The sequence below is a fragment of the Sinohyriopsis cumingii genome, chromosome 4, assembly GCF_028554795.1.
Source record: "Sinohyriopsis cumingii isolate HCF-2022 chromosome 4, ASM2855479v2, whole genome shotgun sequence".
In the NCBI taxonomy this organism is placed as follows: domain Eukaryota; kingdom Metazoa; phylum Mollusca; class Bivalvia; order Unionida; family Unionidae; genus Sinohyriopsis; species Sinohyriopsis cumingii.
The window spans coordinates 115,363,992-115,385,545 of NC_142964.1; the positions used below are offsets into that span (position 1 = coordinate 115,363,992).

Here is a 21,554-nt window from a genome sequence, read left to right on the forward strand (position 1 = left end):
CAGATTTTCACTGTGGTGCATCATCAACCCCACACAGAATAACACAGGAAGAACTAAATGACCTGATTCGTGATTTGGACTTATCAAAGAACAAGGCAGAATTGCTAGGATCAAGACTCCAACAATGGAATCTTCTAGAAGAAGATGTCACAATTACTGCATATCGAAAGCGCCACCAGCAATTGGAGCCTTTCTTCAGAAAGGAAAGTAATCTGATATTCTGTTCCGATATTGAGGGCCTCATGAATGCTTTAAAAATCACTCATGACCCACAAGAATGGAGACTATTTGTGGACTCTTCGAAACTGAGTCTCAAGGCTGTGCTTTTGCACAATGGAAACATTCTTCCATCTATTCCAGTAGCGTATGCTGTCCACATGAAAGAGACATACGATAACTTAAGGCAGCTACTGAATTCCATTGAGTATAACAAGTACAGCTGGCACCTCTGTGGTGATTTGAAGGTAGTTGCCCTTTTAATGGGACTGCAGCAAGGATATACAAAATACATGTGTTTCTTATGCGAGTGGGATAGCCGAGCAAGGGAAATGCACTACATGAGGAAGGAATGGACTCACAGGCAGAATGTAGCCATTGGAGAGAAGAATATCCAACACCCAGCTCTGGTTGAGGCTCAGAAAATCTTGCTACCACCCCTTCACATCAAACTAGGTTTGATGAAGAACTTCGTGAAAGCCATTGACCGGACTTTGCCAGCATTCCGATACCTGCATGAAAAATTCCCTCGACTCAGCGAAGCAAAGATTAAAGAGGGAGTTTTTGTGGGTCCTCAGATTCGAGAGCTTTTCAAAGATGACCGGTTCAACAACTTGCTGGAAGGTGACGCGAAACAAGCATGGAATGCTTTTCACCTAGTTTCTACAAACTTCCTCGGAAATGTTAGGGCAGAAAACTATAAGGAACTAGTAGAAGACATGTTGATGAAGTATAAGAAACTTGGCTGCAATATGTCTCTAAAGATTCACTTCCTTCATTCCCATTTGGATTTCTTTCCTAGCAACTGTGGTATTGTTAGTGATGAACACGGCGAACGTTTTCATCAAGATATCGCAACAATGGAACAAAGATACCAGGGAAAATGGTCCACTACAATGCTGGCTGACTACTGCTGGACACTCCTCAGAGATGCTCCCGAACAGCTGTACAAGAGACAGGCGAAGAAATCTAAGATGTAGTCAATGACTTGATTTTTTATAGGTAGGCTATTACAGTTGACCTTTTACTATTGGAATGCATTTCGTTATGTAAACATTAATTTCTTGCAGATTACAAAAAAACTAGAGCCAATTTTGCAATTTGACTGTCATATTCGTGTTCAGCACATAAAAATTGATAAGAATTGACTAATTTTATTTCAGTAACATGACTTTTGTAAAAATTTGTTGTCCAGTGTTATCTATCTTTTTGCTCAAAGTGAAGACCTTACTATCTAAGAAATAAAACAATTACAAGTTGTTCGCAAAATATGCTAAGGGGTAAAAACAGCAACAAGGAAAGGGAGACTGGGATAGATGCAAAAATGTGCTGACTAAGGGACCATAGCTACGGGCTCTACTTGCTGACTAAGGGACCATAGCTTAAGTCTCTACTTAGGAAGTGGAATAAGAAAGAAAATTTATGACAGTCTCTAAGCTGACTGACATCATACACCATCCCTGTGATCCTTTCCTCTGTTTTAGGTACCCTGGTTATCCACAAACATCTGTATCTCGGGAAAACATTTACCAAGTCTGATAAAAATTCAACCAAGCAAACAGGTAATATAGCCTGACAAAAATTGTTTTCTCACAGAGTTGGACAATAAAACAGCAAACAAGCTGATGGACACATAAGACTCACTTGACTTTTGTTGCAGATGAGACAAACATAATCGTACTGGTGTCACATAGAGAAATCTGATTTAATACATTGGCATGAATGTGGCCTAGTTCCTGCCCATAAATTCTGATCATAAGAGTGGGATTTATTGTCCCACACAAAATGCATATGTATGCTTTTCTCCCTCTTTTCTGACAGACCCTAAAACAGGAAATTTTACAAGTGAAACAAACATGAAATTCGGAATGAATGCAAAGGGGAATGCAGAATAAATACAAACAAAATTCAGAATGAACATAAATGAAATGATGAGTGCATTTTGAAGAAAAATGTGCAAAATGCAAATAGATAAATTATAAATGAAAATGGGATGAAAAACTGATTCATTTTATGAATGGATTTGATAATCTATTATTTTTCAGCTGTGACTAAATTTCTACAGTTAAAAGTCCTTTTGCATATAATCCTGGATCACATTCTTCACAATGACAGACAACTTTTTATTTCTTATCAGCTCTGACATTGTTCTTGTGTGAGGCAAACATAAAAAACAACAGATATTGATGAGAAGAGATCATCACCACTGGCTGTACATGTCCAATGCATATTTTAATGAAATAAAATAAGTAATACAATTTACTGACAGATACCTTGCAACAATGTATTTTAAACTTATTGTAGTCAATTATATTGTTTTATATTTAATGCAAATTGAATGACGTCTCTGCGTTTATTAAAAGCTATGACAACAATCCTTGTTGGCCGTGCTACAGACCTAATTACAGTCAAATATTTGTCCTGATCATCTGCAGGAAGTTCAAGTAGTTCCATTTTAAAAAGAACAATCCTCTTGAAAATTGTAAATACTGAACTGTCAGTATTCTGCTCATCATTCACAAAACAAATCTTTGTAGGTAAACTTCAATATAACTATCAGTCTTGAAACAAACTGGTCAGAAGTTAACTAGACTCGACAAGCCTACAATCGTTTCCAATTTCAACTTTTGTCTTACTGAATGTCATTTCTGCAGTGACATGAAAAATACTAAACTTGAAAAAATACAAGAGCATGCTCTGAGATTTGTGCATGATGATTACATAAGCAGTTATCAAAAACACTTACAATTAAAATACCAACCCCGAAGGTGCACAGACTTCAGGCTATGGCTCTTGAGACTTTTAAATTTCTAAATCAGTGTACTTCCAAACGTTTGGATTATTTGATATGTTATAAAAAAAAATATTACAATTTTTGATATTCAAATATTTTAGATATCCCAAGAATTAAAACCTTAACATGTGGCAAAGAATCTTTTAGATATGCAGCTGCCATTCAATGGAATGAGATATCTAATCACAGAAAGAGAACAATCAAATTTTAATTCATTTAGATGATAATTGTATTTAGATTGTTAATTTTATCATTGATTAGTAAAGACTGTAAATCTAATATCTGTAAATAATAATCCCCCCCCCATGATGGTCATAATTAATATCTGTGTTATTATTTTGTTTTATCTGTCCTTGTCCTAGGAATTATCAAGTGCACTACTGTTAGTTCCTTTCTTTTTATGTGAGGCACAATATAAATCTTAGCATGCTTTTAGCCCTAAATTGGCGCTTTTTTATTTAATTTCAATTTTTATTTTTACCTATAAATTTTAGTAACATAGACATTTTTACAAACAGTATGGAATGGATCACAAATGAAATGCAAATACATGCAGATTTTGTAAAATGACCTTCTTCTGGGGTTGTAACAGCCAATATAATTCATACGTGGCTTTCATGAAAGAAATAAATCCATTCTGGAAACTGTTTTGACTTGAGAGGCAACACATATAAATTTAGCTTAATTAAACCATGTGACACTAGAACTCAGTTGGATACTATGTATAGTCAAACATCATGTGGCACTAGAACTCAGTTGGATACTATGTATAGTCAAACATCATGTGGCACTAGAACTCAATTGGATACCATCTATAGTCAAACATCATGTGGCACTAGAACTCAGTTGGATACTATGTATAGTCAAACATCATGTGGCACTAGAACTCAATTGGATACTATGTATAGTCAAAACATCATGTGGCACTAGAACTCAAATGGATACCATCTATGGTCAAACATCATGTGGCACTAGAACTCAGTTGGATACTATGTATAGTCAAACATCATGTGGCACTAGAACTCAATTGGATACTATGTATAGTCAAACATCATGTGGCACTAGAACTCAATTGGATACCATCTATAGTCAAACATCATGTGGCACTAGAACTCAGTTGGATACTATGTATAATCAAACATCATGTGGCACTAGAACTCAATTGGATACCATCTATAGTCAAACATCATGTGGCACTAGAACTCAATTTGATACAATCTATAGTTAAACATCATGTGGCACTAGAACTCAGTTGGATACTATGTACAGTTAAACATCATGTGGCACTAGAACTCAATTTGATACAATCTATAGTTAAACATCATGTGGCACTAGAACTCAGTTGGATACTAGTTACAGTTAAACATCATGTGGCACTAGAACTCAATTTGATACTACCTATAGTTAAACATCATGTGGCACTAAAACTCAAAAGATATCATCTTTAGTTAAACATGTGGCACTAAAACTCAATTTTTATACTACCAATATTTAAACATCATACAGCACCTTTGGGCAACTTGCATGGCATGAATACCAAGTTTGGCTGAAATAAAGATAAAACAGAAATGCTTACAAGCAGACAGATGGACAGAAAGACACTCCTCCCTTCTCTATGTTACATATGAGGTGGGATGGGGTAGGGTGGGGTAACAAGATGACATCAGCTGGTGTAATTAAGTGAACTTATCTTTCTAACATCATTAAACTGTATTGCACATAAAACTATATAGGAATGTAATAAAACAATCATCTGACAAGTAAAACTTCCTCAATACCAAAAGGAAATGGCCATATCCTGTACTTACAGGTGGAAGGAAGGGTTTATTATATCTGTAGTGACTCTTGATATGCTTCATTGAGTTGCCGGATCTGGTGGTATTCTCGTTTTCCTCCTCATCCTCTTGCTTGTCAGACTGGTCCTGCTCCTGCTGGTTTTTCTGTTCCTGTTCCTGTTCCAACTGTAATTCTAACTGCTTACTGCCTGCTCGTCGCTTCTTCTTTATTTTAGAGTCACTAACTGTGAAATACTCCTTACTGAAAAGGAATGAAAAGGTCAAACTGAATCCAGAAAACTGTATTAAATTTTTTTCTTCAACTAATAGATTTGTGTGTGTGTGTGTGTGTGTGTGTGTGTGTGAGGTACAACGGATCCAATTTATGTATAAGCACATGGTCACCTATTTATAATGACCTCATTCCTGTAAAGATGTAAAGGGTGTTTCTGCAAATATATAGTGTTTCAGTTTATCTGTGGTGGAGAGTGTATTGTAGGGGATGTTTTCTTATATTTGGTGCTACCCAGAAAGCTGCATATTTACATTTATAAGATTCCAATTTGTTTGAAAACAAGATTTTTTGCCATGTAATTTGCTGTAAAGATCCCATGATACCGCACTGGAATTTTTTAACACATTCATTTTGGGGATAAATTCTGGGGACTACTTTCAGTTCAGTGCCTTTTATTGATACATTCATAATTTACAGTAGTTGTACTTCAGCAGAGTTGCTGAGTCCATTAGGTGTTCTTATTCATGGTTAAGGTTATATGCAAGAGTAGCAGATCGTACCAAAACTGATATGAACTTTTATTAAAGATAAAAATTCAATAAATTAGCAAAAAATGTTAAATATGTAAAATATAGAACTGTTCAATGTAAACCATACCAATAAATATAATACAGTGGCCATCATCAAATCTTGTGTTGTGATTGTGTACAGACTTAAAAAAATTGTGTAAGTTCAACACTGGTTTTATTACCAACAAACTAAAAATTAACTTTGAGTACACACTTATAATGAGCATGAAACCAGATCTGTATATCTATGTGGATATTTACATTACATTTCAAACTGGTCCCTAACTTTAAAACCACTCTTTAAAAAACTACTCCCTCCCCACTCCTGGCTTATAATGCTGGTGTGATCATGGATCCCATTAAAATGAATAAACTTTATTATATTGTCCTGGCCGATGAGGACAAAATGTCATATAACTTTACATCATTAACTACTCTATTTTCATGTTTAAATGTGCTATTATCATAAAACAGAACATCCCTCAGTGTAAGACTTCCTCACATTCATGGCTTCCATAAACAGCAATGCAAATATAAAGTACTTCAGAAAGGAGGTACCCTGAACATATCTAACTTTAACATCCCTATCTGATATAGCTACTTGCTCAATTGGCTTGTTGATTTTTTTTAATCTTACATACATATTTCTGGTTAAAGTTATGTTTACTTTATAGAAGCACATTTTTCAAAAGCCACTTGCCTTTTAGGGCATTAATTTACAGGACTGTTTTATTTTCAATTCTTTGAAGCACAAAAAATCAATACAAGTTCATGTTTTGGTATTCCAAATACCTGTACATAAAGTGGTTGGACTGCATCCTTTCCCACTTAATAATAGCACCTTCACTGTCCCCACTGAAGATCAGGATTGGGACTTTCCGTGCTGAAAAAATGAAATATTAAACTAAGCCACAAAAATAGTTCAGGGTAACTGGATAGAAAGATTTCAATAATGCATTCTGCATTACAGCTAACTGGATAGAAAGATTTCAATAATGTATTCTGCATTACAGCTAATTGGATAGAAAGATTTCAATAATGCATTCTGCATTACAGCTAATTGGATAGAAAGATTTCAATAATGCATTCTGCATTACAGCTAATTGGATAGAAAGATTTCAATAATGCATTCTGCATTACAGCTAATTGGATAGAAAGATTTCAATAATGCATTCTGCATTACAGCTAATTGGATAGAAAGATTTCAGTAATTCATTCTGCATTACAGCTAACTGGATAAAGATTTCAATAATGCATTCTGCATTACAGCTATTTGGATAGAAAGATTTCAATAATGCATTCTGCATTACAGCTAATTGGATAGAAAGATTTCAGTAATTCATTCTGCATTACAGCTAACTGGATAAAGATTTCAATAATGCATTCTGCATTACAGCTATTTGGATAGAAAGATTTCAATAATGCATTCTGCATTACAGCTAATTGGATAGAAAGATTTCAGTAATTCATTCTGCATTACAGCTAACTGGATAAAGATTTCAATAATGCATTCTGCATTACAGCTATTTGGATAGAAAGACTTTGATAATGAAATTAACTCATTATTATTTGCATGCATTCTGCATTACAACTACTGCTACCATGAATTATTAAGAAAACAATGAATACAAGTTTAAAAAATTAAAATATTCTGAGTTTAACATGATCTAAGGTTCTCTTTTGCTTAAAGCATGAAAAATAAGTGCTCAGCAAAGAATCTCATACTATTTTGGGATTAGAACCAATTTGTAGAGCGGAAGATCATACAACTTTGGGATTAGAACCAATTTGTAGAGTGGAATCTCATACTGTTTTGGGATTAGAACCAATTTGTAGAGCAGAATCTCATACTATTTTTTGGGATTAGAACCAATTTGTAGAGCAGAATATCATTCATGCATCCAAAATGTATTTATAGTAGATTTTATACTAAGAACTATATGTGCTTTCAGTAGAATCTAAGTCAAGCATCCAAAATGTTTTCATAATAGAATTTCTAGCAAGAACCATTTGGTGCTTTCTGCCGAAGAAAGAACTTTAAGCCAGAACACATTCTGTAAAATTTGGTTAAATTCTGTTGAGCCATTTTTTAGAAGAATCGATTAACTAATTTTCTATATTAGAAACAGTGGCCATATCTGAAAACAGATTGAAGTCAATCGTATAACACTTAAAGAACTCTATGCCAGAATGCTTCCTTTCAAATTTGATCAAATTTTGTTCAGTATTTCTTGCTAAGAAAAGATGGCTACATTTGATGGCAGTTCAGCATTTGCACAAGTTTGGAAGCCTATTATGCCAGTATGCTCTGTATCAAACTGAGTCAAAATTTGTCGGGTGGTATTTGTTGAGAATTTTAAAACACCAATTATTGATGGACACATGATGCATAAAGAAAATTAGGGCCAAACCATGAGATACTTTGGTCTTACAGCCAGAAGAGCTAAAAACATTCATATCTTGTATCTGAAAGTTCCATTTTCTAGTGTGTGTTTGCAACGTTGTTTTTTAATTTTATTATAACATAAGATGCTGGCCTGAGAATAAAAAGGAAAGGGCCCAAATATAACAGGTTGATACATTCTCTCTTTCTAACCTGGTAAAATATACAAGTAAGTACATGAAACTTTTTCAACTGCACTCTCTTTGGGATATATGGCTGATTTCAATTAAAGTAAAAGCTTAACCATCATTGAACAATACAACATGCATACAGCCAAGCAAAGAAATTCACAAATTATTCAACGTTGGTATCAAACAGAATATATGTAGTAATATCATATTTAAAAAAATGAAACTTCTGTTAAATGTTCAATCTATATCGAGGCAGAGCAAGCATGTACTGTGGCTTACAAAATAATACATTTCAATCCATTGTTTTAAAATTCACATAAACATTTTTGGCATGGCTTTCATAGAACAAAACATAATTTGTCAATATGATAAGCCATTTTCAGCACAGAAGCAGATTACAAGGCATACAAATTATGAGTATCATGCTTTCTTTTTCAGCAACTGTTTGGGGACTATTTCTAAAAATTAATTTCTTTAGTACCAATTCTTGAGATTGTAACTTTTTGGGGGTACTTAAATTTGTTGATGAGAAAAATTACTTTTATTTTCACTCAAGGATTACTGTGTGCTGATGTCTTAAATCTGTAGTTTGTAGCAAATATAAAAAATCCAGGAAAACTACCACCACAAAAATGGTGAATTCTCAGCATCTTTTTTGTTTGTTTTGGATTCATATTTTTTCTGCAAAAGTATGCTGGAAGATACTGTTTTTATTTGTTGTCATATTATAACATTTGGAAGATGCTTTTAGTTGTTGTCATATTGTAAAATTTTCTCCCTGTGTTACTTAATTTCTTGTGAAACTTACTATAACAGACACTCTCTAAAGGAGATTTGCATTTCAAAGCTGTGATGCAGCCTGAGGGGTTGTACTTCCATACAATTAAATGACGTCTGCTTGTAGAAGCTAAAAAAAGCAACAGAAGAATAAAATATAATTATGCAATATGATACTGTCTGTTAATATCTCATTTTCACACAATATTAAAATGCAATTTTATATAGAAAACTCATTTGAAGATTTTATTGTGGCTTCTTTTATTACAGAATGAGTATAATTATAACAAATACATGCATAATGAAACCATAAATTGAAAGGACACCTATCCTCAGCCATCAGTTACACTAGGTTTTCAATAAAATCTGCTTTTGAAAACTAGACTTCAGTGCACTTATCATCTAAATAAATGTGCCCCATTTGCTATTCTGGAAATCAATCTGACATTCTGTAAAATTATCATTGTTGTTTAAATACAGTGCAGCTTATAAGATATTGAAAACTCTTGCTTCAACGTGGGGGTGGGTAGAGAGTGAAGAGGATTAAGGAAGAAAACCTCTGACATCTCTCCATGCAATCTGACGTAGCATGCTCTCATGGGAGAAAAAGATAGAGAGAGGTACCAATTTATCTATATAATTTTCTCTTTTTGGAGCAATGTGCTTACTTTCTGATATTGAATAAAACATCATCATTCAGTTAATTGTAAATATTTCCTAGTTCTAACAAAGATAATCTATGATACATAATGCCAAATCAAAAAGATGTTCCTGACATAAAAGTATTCTGTGATTCTGCTTATGTTTGAGGAATTATGCACCAATGTGAGTTTAAAAAATAACAATAAAATATTTATCAATTGTAACCTAAATCTTTTTTTTTACAATGCTTCACAGGTGACATTGTCAGGCAATCTTCAGAATGAAAATATTAAAAATCAACTGATTATAAATCTACATGTACAGAAATTGAAATCTGAAAAATTCATATGAAACATAACACTATACTTGATATCATGGAGGAAAAATATTTTTCCTGCCAATGGGTGCAAAACTCATAACCTCAAGCTCAAAAGGTGTGTGTGTGTGTCACACACTTTATCCACTTGTCCACTAGTAGTGGCAGGTGAAAAGCAATATAAAGCATACAGAAAAATACCTAACACTATTCAAAGAAATTAGTTTATATTTTTTTGTCTCAACAACCAGATGCTCCAACAATCACAAACAGGAAACTCTTAACATCTGATATTTGAGAATTTTCCACATTATTATTCATTTCAGCAACAAGCTGAGTTCAGATTAATTATGCACAATTATAAATTTCTGCTGTAAATGGTGGAATCATAATGGTCTGTTATGTACAATATGCAAGTCTGACTGCTTCATATGATATAAACTCACCTTTCTCTTGCTGAAATTTATATCATCTATTGATGCTATTCTTTATACATATTGTATAACAGTACCGACCATTAAATTTTCTGAAAGGGGGATGCTTGAAAATGACTGCCTTGTTCTGATTTGTAGTATAAAAAAGACGTTATTCCATTCCTTATTTTTATTTAAACAATTTATCTTGTGATGAAAGGAAGAAAAGTATCCCCGTCAGATTCTAGCAACATACATTAAACTGTTAATCCTTTATAGTACACATACATTCAGAATTGAACTAGTTCAAGGTTGTGTACATTTAGAATTGAGCTAGTTCAAGGTTGTGTATATTCAGAATTAAACTAGTTCAAGGTTGTTTATATTCAGAATTGAACTAGTTCAAGGTTGTGTATATTTAGAGTTGAACTAGCTGAAGGTTGTATATATTCAGAATTGAACTAGTTCAAGGTTGTGTATATTCAGAATTGAACTAGTTCAAGGTTGTGTATATTCAGAATTGAACTAGTTCAAGGTTGTGTATATTCAGAGTTGAATTAGTTCACGGTTGGGTATATTCAGAACTGTACTAGTTCAAGTTTGTGTATATTTAGAATTGAACTAGCTCAAGGTTGTGTATATTCAGAACTGAACCAGTTCAAGGTTGTGTATATTCAGAATTGAACTAGTTCAAGGTTGTGTATATTTAGAGTTGAACTAGCTGAAGGTTGTATATATTCAGAATTGAACTAGTTCAAGGTTGTGTATATTCAGAATTGAACTAGTTCAAGGTTGTGTATATTCAGAATTGAACTAGTTCAAGGTTGTGTATATTCAGAGTTGAATTAGTTCACGGTTGGGTATATTCAGAACTGTACTAGTTCAAGTTTGTGTATATTTAGAATTGAACTAGCTCAAGGTTGTGTATATTCAGAACTGAACCAGTTCAAGGTTGTGTATATTCAGAATTGAACTAGTTCAAGGTTGTGTATATTCAGCCTCACGTCTGTGCTATTACTGCATAAGGACTTAGCATGTGGTTAACATTTCAGTGTAAATCGAGTGTTTTCTGTTTGATTATTTATTTTATCAAAGGATGGTTGTCAATTTGGAATTTAACTGTCCATATCTCAGAGGATTATTTTTCCTTTGGAACAATAGTATAACTTTATGCTATTGCTCAACAAGGTGTATCTCATCAAGTCAGTCCATGAATCCACTCAGAGTTCTTTGAATAATGGAAAAGCATAAAATTATTGCAAATGAAGTTAATTAACCATTTCTAAATATACATATACTGAATAAACAAGACTTCTGAAGAAAAAAACTTTTTTGTCCAAATTAAAGATCAAAATCAAGATGACTGATTCTTAAAATGGTATTTGGTTGTAAATCACTCTTATGTCTCCCTCCATCATTCCATGAGTGGTCTTCATGTACTGGTTGTTCAAATATCAATCAGTAATGGTGATCAGCCCCTATACTTTTTGGTGTTGAGTATACATTTACAACTTAAGCATGCAAGAACAAAACTTATTACTTTAACTTTTTAAATGCAGATTTGTCAGTTTTCTTTTAGGTCTTTCTCTTTTGCTACACTCACCCTGTATCTGTTATAAAATTTTTCGGGTACACCAAGTAAAATATGTTCCATTCTACATGTGTGGACCAGTGTATTTTGCAGATATTGTATTTCAGTTAGCTGTCATTTGCAATGACTATTCAAAATGTGATAACAAATAATCATTAACTAAATGCTTTTGGGACAAATTTTCATTATTTAAAATATATCTTTAAGTCATTCTTACCTACAACCTGATTTAATTCTGGAAAGAATTTGAGTATTTGCAAATGATACTTCTCCTCTTCTTGTTGCTGGAATGTCCCAATAAAATCTGACACCTAGAAAATACAGATAAAATTAAACATGAATTACACAGGACTAACACTGAATTCTGCGCACAAAAGGTTTTATAAGTGATATTCCATGTGTTCTATGAATTAAGACAAATTAAAAGGGTTACTATCATAAGCTAAATAGCATTGTACTGTTTCTACCAGTCACAGTTTACAGTATAAATTAATCTAAGTTAATAGCCAGAAATCTGTTTTGCAGTGGCTAGAGGTTAAGGGTGGACTCATTACCGAGAACTCAGTACATGATGAAGATATTTTGAAATACATATTTTTACACTTATTACAAGGTGGATTGGATGATTGGTTATTTATTTTTCTTTTATAAGAATCTCCTTTGAGTTTTGTGGTTCTAGACTTCTATTACAAAATCCTAATGAGAGTTCAGACTTGTGTGAAAATTGTTTTGCTCAGAAGTTTATTTCTCTTCTAATAATCCACTGATCAGAATCAGCTTAGAATTAGAAGGGATTTGGTTTTAAGAACAAAATCAAGACATGTTATTTGTGTTCGATAAAAAGCAGAATTAAAGCCTAAACAAAAAACACAAAGTTTCTTGAAATTTGTTTCTTGGTGGGAGTCTAGGACAACAGAGCAAATAGCTGTGATTCAGTTGCTCCTGTAAGATCAATAGCATTAAAAATTCTAATCATTTACTTAAATGCAACTATATATTTGTAACACAACACAGTCTTCTCTGACCTTTCATATTTTGTATCCATGCTTATCCTAACTTAAGTAAGACTGTCTCTGTGCCTCAGTACTTGGAACTAAATTGCACTGGACTCATTAAAAATGTGGATATTTCAAGGAAATATACAAGGAACATGAGGAAGGGTAAAATCCATAGTCAGCATATTCTATTGATAGCTATGCATCACAGATGCATTCAAAGCTAATTATTTTATGCATGTAAATGAATAAATAAATTAGTTACTTGTTGCATATTAAAAGGATATCACACTAAAATATATAGATTTTTCCTTTGTGTTAGGTGGGCTGTATTTTAAATGTAGACATAATTTCTTTCTTAAAATATAACCTAGTAAACGAATCAATTTGTCACATGGCTGCATAGGTTTTGTTTTCAATTTTGTATGGTTGCAAACAAAATTTGATTGCACTCTTCAGTGCAACACCCTACCCTCTTTCTCATAAATTTACCCCACTTTCAAAGGCTGATCACATAAATGTCAGTAACTTAAAAGGCATTAGGATTGATCTGTCAGTGACAGCAAATTACATTCTTGACATTTTGTAAACTATTTGATATTATCTGACCACAAAGCATGTAGATTCCACAATGCATCACAGCAAGTTTATCACTTCTGTCAAAGAAGAAAGGGGATATAACTCCATGGAGACACGAAAGGCATGGAGTCAAATTTCTTCAGTAAAAATAAATTATCCATGTCTAAAATGTAATGCAGTTCTATTTATTCATTCTAGGTCACAAACTGCTCCTTTATGTTGCTACTCACATCATCTGAACACATGTATGAGATGCTTATCAAATTTCAATAATGTGCAAAATACTTTGAAAAATGAGAACCATTCTATGATGTTTTAGCAATCGAATAAGGTAATATAAATATAAATGCAAATATGCCTAGCAGATTTCATTTTGACCAGCTCATGACTTTTTTTTAAAAATTTGCTTCAAAGGTTTTTGACAAAAATGGTCAAAATTCAAAAAGTTACAAAAATGGGGAAAACATTATTCTGAAAGGCCAGCTGTAAGAACTTAATATAGTTTTGAGATTTATCTAAGGTATTTAAATACATAATCTGGATTGGTTCGACTCAATAGTTTTTGAGAGGGTTATAGAAGTCTGTGTCACAATTTGTCACAGAGAAAATTACAGCTGTAAACAATACTGATATGTTACAGCTGTAAACAATACTGACATGTTACAGCTGTAAACAATACTGATATGTTACAACTGTAAACAATATTGATATGTTACAGCTGTAAACAATACTGATATGTTACAGATGTAAACAATATTGATATGTTACAGCTGTAAACAATGCTGATATGTTACAGCTGTAAACAATACTGACATGTTACAGCTGTAAACAATATTGATATATTACAGCTGTAAACAATGCTGATATGTTACAGCTGTAAACAATATTGATATGTTACAGCTGTAAACAATATTGATATGTTACAGCTGTAAACAATATTGATATGTTACAGCTGTAAACAATGCTGAGATGTTACAGCTGTAAACAATATTGATATGTTTCAGCTGTAAACAATGCTGATATGTTACAGCTATAAACAATGTTGATGTGTTACAGCTGTAAACATTATTGATGTTACTGCTGTAAACAATGCTAATATGTTACTGCTGTAAACAATACTGATATGTTACAGCTGTAAACAATGCTGATATGTTACAGCTGTAAACAATACTGATGTGTTACAGCTGTAAACAATACTGATGTTACAGCTGTAAACAATGCTAATATGTTACTGCTGTAAACAATACTGATATGTTACAGCTGTAAACAATACTGATATGTTACAGCTGTAAACAATACTGATATGTTCAGTGGTATATCATCAGATCCTTCTCAATGAAAGAAAAATTACTGCTTGTGTGACACTCTGACATTCTTGAATAATTCCTCCTTTATGAGTCCTGCATTATTTAATATGTTAAAATTCAACTCCCCTTTACTTTGTTGTGGCATGCAGGAACAGGATTTCAGACAATTTGTGTACTGACTAGCTATCTTATAAACTAAGACCACTATTTCATGATGCAAGAAAATAGGTTATTAATTATCAATATCTGTGTACACTGAACTCAAAAGTCCAACTAATGCTTATATAAGAAGCTAAATTTTATGTACTGCATTAAATTCCCCTTGGGAAAACACTCTCTGTCTTCATGAGAATGATGTACTCTAGCACTGAAACTATTACTCGATGAAGAGCAGGTTACTTATATATTCCATGTGTACACCCATACTCATCATGTAGAAATATATAATCAAACTGATAAAAAGTAAAACTTTCTCTCCTTCTCTCTCATTCTTTCAACTATTACATGTATAAACTGATAAAATCTGTATTTAATGTGCACACATTCTAATTTTCCAAGTAAATTAATACATACACATATGCAAGCATGTGTGGATGCATGTATACATAGATATAGTTATATTTTAAACTTTTTCAAACTAGTTAATTGTGCCTACTGATTGATTTTTATACACAACAAAGAAAATAATGACAAGTAATGTGTCAACTTAGTATAGTTGGTTTTAACAGCACTTTCAACATATTACTAACTATGGCTTGATGAGGAAATCAGAGTTAAGTGCCTTTCCAAAAAGGACATACTGAAGTGGCCGACCCAGGCTGGCCTGGGTAGTGATTCAGCATGGACAATGATAATGGCATCAAAGTCTGTGGTGTTAGTCACTAATTTAAGCATATCTCAGAAAATCTGCATGTAAAAATCTGGCATATTTCCAAACAGTCAATCTAATGAACTCAAAAGAACTACTGTTAGCATCTTGCTAAAAGAATATATGTCCTAGATCCAAAAGCTTAATGTATGGCTGACACTAAGAAGTGACAATGTTTCAAGTATACAGTCCCTATCCCTAATTTCATAAGATTCCATAAAGGTTCTCAAAATTCTGAGAATCCTATTTATTTTGCTTGTAATACTTCTAAGAATACTGGGATTATTGTCAGCATCAGTAACAGTAGAAAAAACAGATGATGTAAGACTGTATGCCTAAGAATCTTTTCATTCATTTTCAAAGATGAGGAGGTCTATTAAATCTTGGGTATCCCTCGTACTTTCCTCTAAGAGAGAGAGAGAAACAAGTTCTTTTCAGGGGAACTAATTCAAAAGATATTGCAAATATATCCTAATTATCAATGTCAGATGAATGTTTATAGACAAATTCTGTTTGGAAAACACTCAGGAATTTATGTTTGAGGAAGAACATTTCTGATGTTAGTGAAACAAGAACATGGCCCACACATCCACAACAAAAATCTTAAGTCTGGTCTTAAGATATTTACATGGTACGTTTTACATCATAATTTAATTTAAGTCAATCAGACAAATAGATTCTAAAGTTAAGTTCAGGTTTAAATTATTTTGGTGAAATCCAGGCCACAATGCTGGATTCTGGACTTCAGTTTAATTCCAGACTTAATGTCTGTTGATAAATTCCAGTCCTGGTCATTCATCGTCTCCAACACTAAAGATGGGGCTATGGAAATAAAAGACAGGAATGGCAGAACTTACATTTTCTCTTGACTTGGGGTCATATAGTGAAGCATAAGAGGATCCTCCAGCCACCCACACTGTTTTGTTCCGTGGTACATAACATATGCCAGAAACAGTAGACAAAAACTTGTCTAGCGTATACACATTTTTACCATCAGCAGACCAAATCTTTACACTTTTGTCAAATGAACCTGTTAGTATCCTGTAAAGTAAGAAAAAAGAAGTAAAATTTACTACATTATCAAAAGGTTCTATGGACAAGCATCATGCAAAGTAAGACAAAGTAGTAACATTTAATACATTACAATAAGGTTCTATGGACAAGTATCATGGAAAGTAAGATAAAAAGTAGTAACATTTACTACATTACAATAAGGTTCTATGGACAAGTATCGTGGAAAGTAAGACAAAAGGTAGTACCATTTACTACATTATAATAAGGTTCTATGGACAAGTGTCATGGAAAGGAAGGCAAAAAAGTAGTAACATTTACATTATAATAAGGTTCTATGGATAAGTAACATGTTCAGTCTATCATGGTAAATTAAGAGTCAGGACAAAATGGGAGTATGTAAGGTGGTAAAAAGGATTCATATGTTCAGAAATATTTATTTTGAGCATTCTGAAAAATTGCAGCAGTTTGTAACCCACAGTATCACACTAGTCTTTTTGTGCAAATGTCCAAGAATGCATACACTTAGAACTCTGTGTCTTGTATTGCAAACTATCAGGACTAATGGAAAATTCTGAATAGGAACAATTTAATAAGAACTGAAATATCCTTTTGGCACTGGTCATTTGTAAATATTTTGCACTTGGAAGATTATACAGAACTAAAATTAACAAAACTGGCTTATTCTGATGCAATTTGTAATCTTCTAGCATTCCAATGCTGATTTTCCACATCACATGGACACATGGTAGGACCTTCTACTATCCAGATTGGTGCATTTCATTTCTAGGATGAAAACTTTACCTTTATGTGACTTTGAAAATCACAGTAGAAAACAGAATATTTCAGTAAACTTGTTGCTGTTTAATATCTGCTGAATGGTTTTGAATCTGACTGTGAATGATCATTAATAATGCAACCCGAGAGAACTATTAATTATTATATAAACTTGTTCACATCGCACAGAACAAAGAACGTTATATCTGTGCTAATGAAGACTCTTATTAAAGGTACTCATATTTTAGTTTGCATGCACCGTTTTTTAATATGTTCTGAACTGTATATACCTGCTTATAAGTCAATTTCAACTGCAAACTGTATAGACCCAGATCTGACATTGCATAATGTGCTAGCAGATCTGGGTCTATGCAGTTTGTCAGGAATTATCAAAAGACCAAACAGAACAGACCCTAATATGCTGGAACATTATGCGAGGCAGATCAGGGTCTATATTGTTTGCAGCTGGACTCAACTTATATGGTAATTTTAACCTAAGACCTGCATTACTGAAATAAAACTTGTTACATGAATATCATGAAGGCTGTTCTATTTAAGCAAAACTTGTTGCATGAATATCATGAAGGCTGTTCCATTTAAGCAAAACTTGTTGCATGAACATCATGAAGGCTGTTCCATTTAAGCTAAACTTGTTGCATGAATATCATGAAGGCTGTTCCATTTAAGCAAAACTTGTTGCATAAATATCATGAAGGCTATTCCATTTAAGCTAAACTTGTTGCATGAATATCATGAAGGCTGTTCCATTTAAGCAAAACTTGTTGCATGAATATCATGAAGGCTGTTCCATTTAAGCAAAACTTGTTGCATGAACATCAAGAAGGCTGTTCCATTTAAGCTAAACTTGTTGCATGAATATCATGAAGGCTGTTCCATTTAGGCAAAACTTGTTGCATGAATATCATGAAGCTGTTCCATTTAAGCTAAACTTGTTACATGAATATCATGAAGGCTGTTCCATTTAAGCAAAACTTGTTGCATGAATATCATGAAGGCTGTTCCATTTAAGCTAAACTTGCTGCATGAATATCATGAAGACTGTTCCATTTAAGCAAAACTTGTTGCATGAATATCATGAAGGCTGTTCCATTTAAGCTAAACCTGTTGCATGAATATCATGAAGGCTGTTCCATTTAAGTAAAACTTGTTACATCAATATCATGAAGGCTGTTCCATTTAAGCCTATGTGGTACTCAGGTAAGGCACTTTTATAAATATATATCCTAGGATAATCTGGTTACTCACAGAGTTCATATTAAAATGATACAAAATCCTAAACTGCATCCATGGTGACAACTCCATTCCAAGTTTACTTATACTACTTTTATAGTTTTATCTTCAAACTTTCTTTTAAACCTGCATCTATTATTTATATATATATATATATATATATATATATATATATATATATATATATATATATATATATATATATATATATATATATATATATATATATATTGTTATGTGTTTAGGCTCGAATAAACAGTAACACAGAAAGAGTGAAAACAACAAGCTTTTTAAAATTTAACAAATAATTTATTTCCTTGGAAAAATTCTGTAAAAAAGAAAAAAGGAGAACTTACAGTTTCAAGAATCAAATCCAAAAATAATCTAAGAATAATCCAAGAATTAAATTGCAAAAGTCCTAGTAATAAATGTTCTAATAATTTCAAGTTCGAATCCTGATGGAAAATCCAAGCTGGATGACGATGACGTATGCTGTAGTCTGTACTGTGTTGTCTTTCACAGTTCCTTGAAGAAATACAAATAATGGCACTCCTGTGTTGGAAATCCAAATTAAATTTGTAAGTAATGTCTTTCCAAAATTTCTGTGTGAGCACTCCTCAAAATATTTCCAGAGAAAAAAGAATTAATCCTTTGAATTCCAATTGATCTGAAGAAAATTATAGCTCAAGATCTGGCTACAACAAAATAACCTGACATCAGTGTAAAAAACCCAAAACTGAGAAATCTCTCTCTACGCATCTCTATTAAAAGTAACAAATGCGCAGTAATGAAAAAACTGGAATTGTGAAATCGAAAGGGGGGGGGGTACATGATCATGTTTATGTCACATGCAACAAAATCGACCCTGACAAAAAACCAATCATTTTAAAATAAAATAGAACTTGTTTATGAAGGTTGCTACAAATTCTGAAACAAGGTCAAGGTTTAGATCAACACCTGGTGTTTATGAAAAAATGATTCAGGTCAACTGATTTCCTACAAAAATATCATCTCCACTGAATAAATTTACATTATAATAGCATAAAATAGAATCAAAAATTTAAAACTGACAAACAATTAAATTAAAATAAATATGAATTAAATCAGAGATACATAACAATATATATATATATATATATATATATATATATATATATATATATATATATATATATATATATAACACCCAAATTTGTCTTTCTGTGTCTCCCATCTACCAAACAAGAAAACATGAGGTCACAAGTGTGGCAGCCAAATATTTTTTAATACTTTATTTTCTTCAAACTTTCTTTTAAACTTGCTCATTCCAATTTTTTTATTGTTTTAATTTTGTTTTTATTCCTGTCCTAGGATGGGCAATTAACCTAGTTTACTGATAATTATACACTAGGTCTGGCTAATCCCTCCTGTTTTAATGGGTATAATTTCATGTCTGAATAAGGAGACTCAGGGTACTAGAATGTACTCAGCTACATGCATGGAAAGTGCAACTTGTCACCAAGAGAAGACATGGGAGACTAGAGCATATTCACAGCTATATGCATGGAAAGTGCAACTTGTCACCGAGGTGGAGACTTGGGGGACTAGAACATTTCAACAACTACATGCATCTTATCACCCACAGAAGGCTCGGGAGACTAGACTGTATTTACAACTACATGCATGGAAAGTGCTTCTTATCACCCAGAGAAGACTTGGGAGACTAGACTGTATTCACAGCTACAGGCAAACTGTTATTATCACACTTTCTTACAATTAAGAGAAGGATCAGATAATCAAAATAACCAAAGCTTTGCTGTAAACACGTGCTTAAGGCCCTGTGAAACTAATGAGAAACAATCATTGTTGGTACAAAGGAAACAGTCACCATGCCGTCTTGGTACTTTTAGTGTATATAAATTAAGCAGTATACAGTGCAACTGTCCCTAATGATCACAATAAAAACAATCTCTCATATCCCGCCAGTAATTAATATTCTGTCTCTTCCTCAACCACCTCACATACACAGGAAAAGTTGATTCATCCCATGAATGGCTGCTAAAGAGCAGTTACATTGTAGATGTATTAATACAGGGAAAAACACCTAGTTTAAAAATTCAAAGTTTAGCTACATTTTCTATCTTGTTGCAGTTTTATAAGATTAATTTTTTCAACAGAAAATGACAAAAATATTCTTCATATCAAATAAACATGCAAAGAATTTAACACTATACCAATATATTTGCATCCAGTAAATACAATTAGTTCTGATATTCTTTGCTGATCCCCAAATCCTGTTTCTTCTCAACAAAGGTGCAATAATTGCAGTATACTGTATGATACATGACTGTATCATGAGATAAACAAGTAACTGTTTATCCTGGAAAATAAAATCGATGTTATGGTACATGTTTTGACATGTTGCATCATAAAAAGTAACATAATGGTAGATATTTTGTTGCAATATGTCAAAAAAGAACATGGCACCGCTGAATAAAAAAAATGCATTTCCAACAAGTTGATATATAAAGGATCATTTTTATTGTATTCTTAAATTGCTTCATTCCATAGGCAAAAAACTATGCTTGAACAGTTTTTAAGCAATGACAAATGTATTTAGCCATGTTTAAATAATTAAGAAATCAAAGATTTTGGTGGAATTTTTTTTATATAAATTTGTTAGTGATCATAACTAACGTATCAGACAGATTTAATGATTTACAAAAAAAGAAAACATTATGGCAAGGCAAGATCTGCAACATGTCTGAAAACAATACAAGTTTTCATTACTGTTAATCACCAATGTGTGATCAGCGATGTGCAATACAAGGGTTTTGTGCACACATGTGCATGCAAAGAGTTTAAAAGATTTGAAAGGTCAGCCA

At 32.8% G+C, this 21,554-nt stretch overlaps 1 protein-coding gene across 1 annotated transcript in view; it reads right to left on the minus strand.

Moving 5' to 3' along the window:
- Positions 1 to 21,554, minus strand: part of LOC149801930 (uncharacterized) — a 96,610-nt gene that overhangs the window by 38,555 nt on the left and 36,501 nt on the right. Inside the window, exons 8-12 of the mRNA XM_089956310.1 lie at positions 16,509 to 16,692; positions 12,120 to 12,213; positions 8,972 to 9,070; positions 6,382 to 6,472; positions 4,819 to 5,047 (exon numbers count right to left, since the gene is read on the minus strand). Coding sequence (XP_089812436.1) covers positions 4,819 to 5,047; positions 6,382 to 6,472; positions 8,972 to 9,070; positions 12,120 to 12,213; positions 16,509 to 16,692 — 697 coding nt within the window. The remainder of the gene's footprint in view (positions 1 to 4,818; positions 5,048 to 6,381; positions 6,473 to 8,971; positions 9,071 to 12,119; positions 12,214 to 16,508; positions 16,693 to 21,554) is intronic.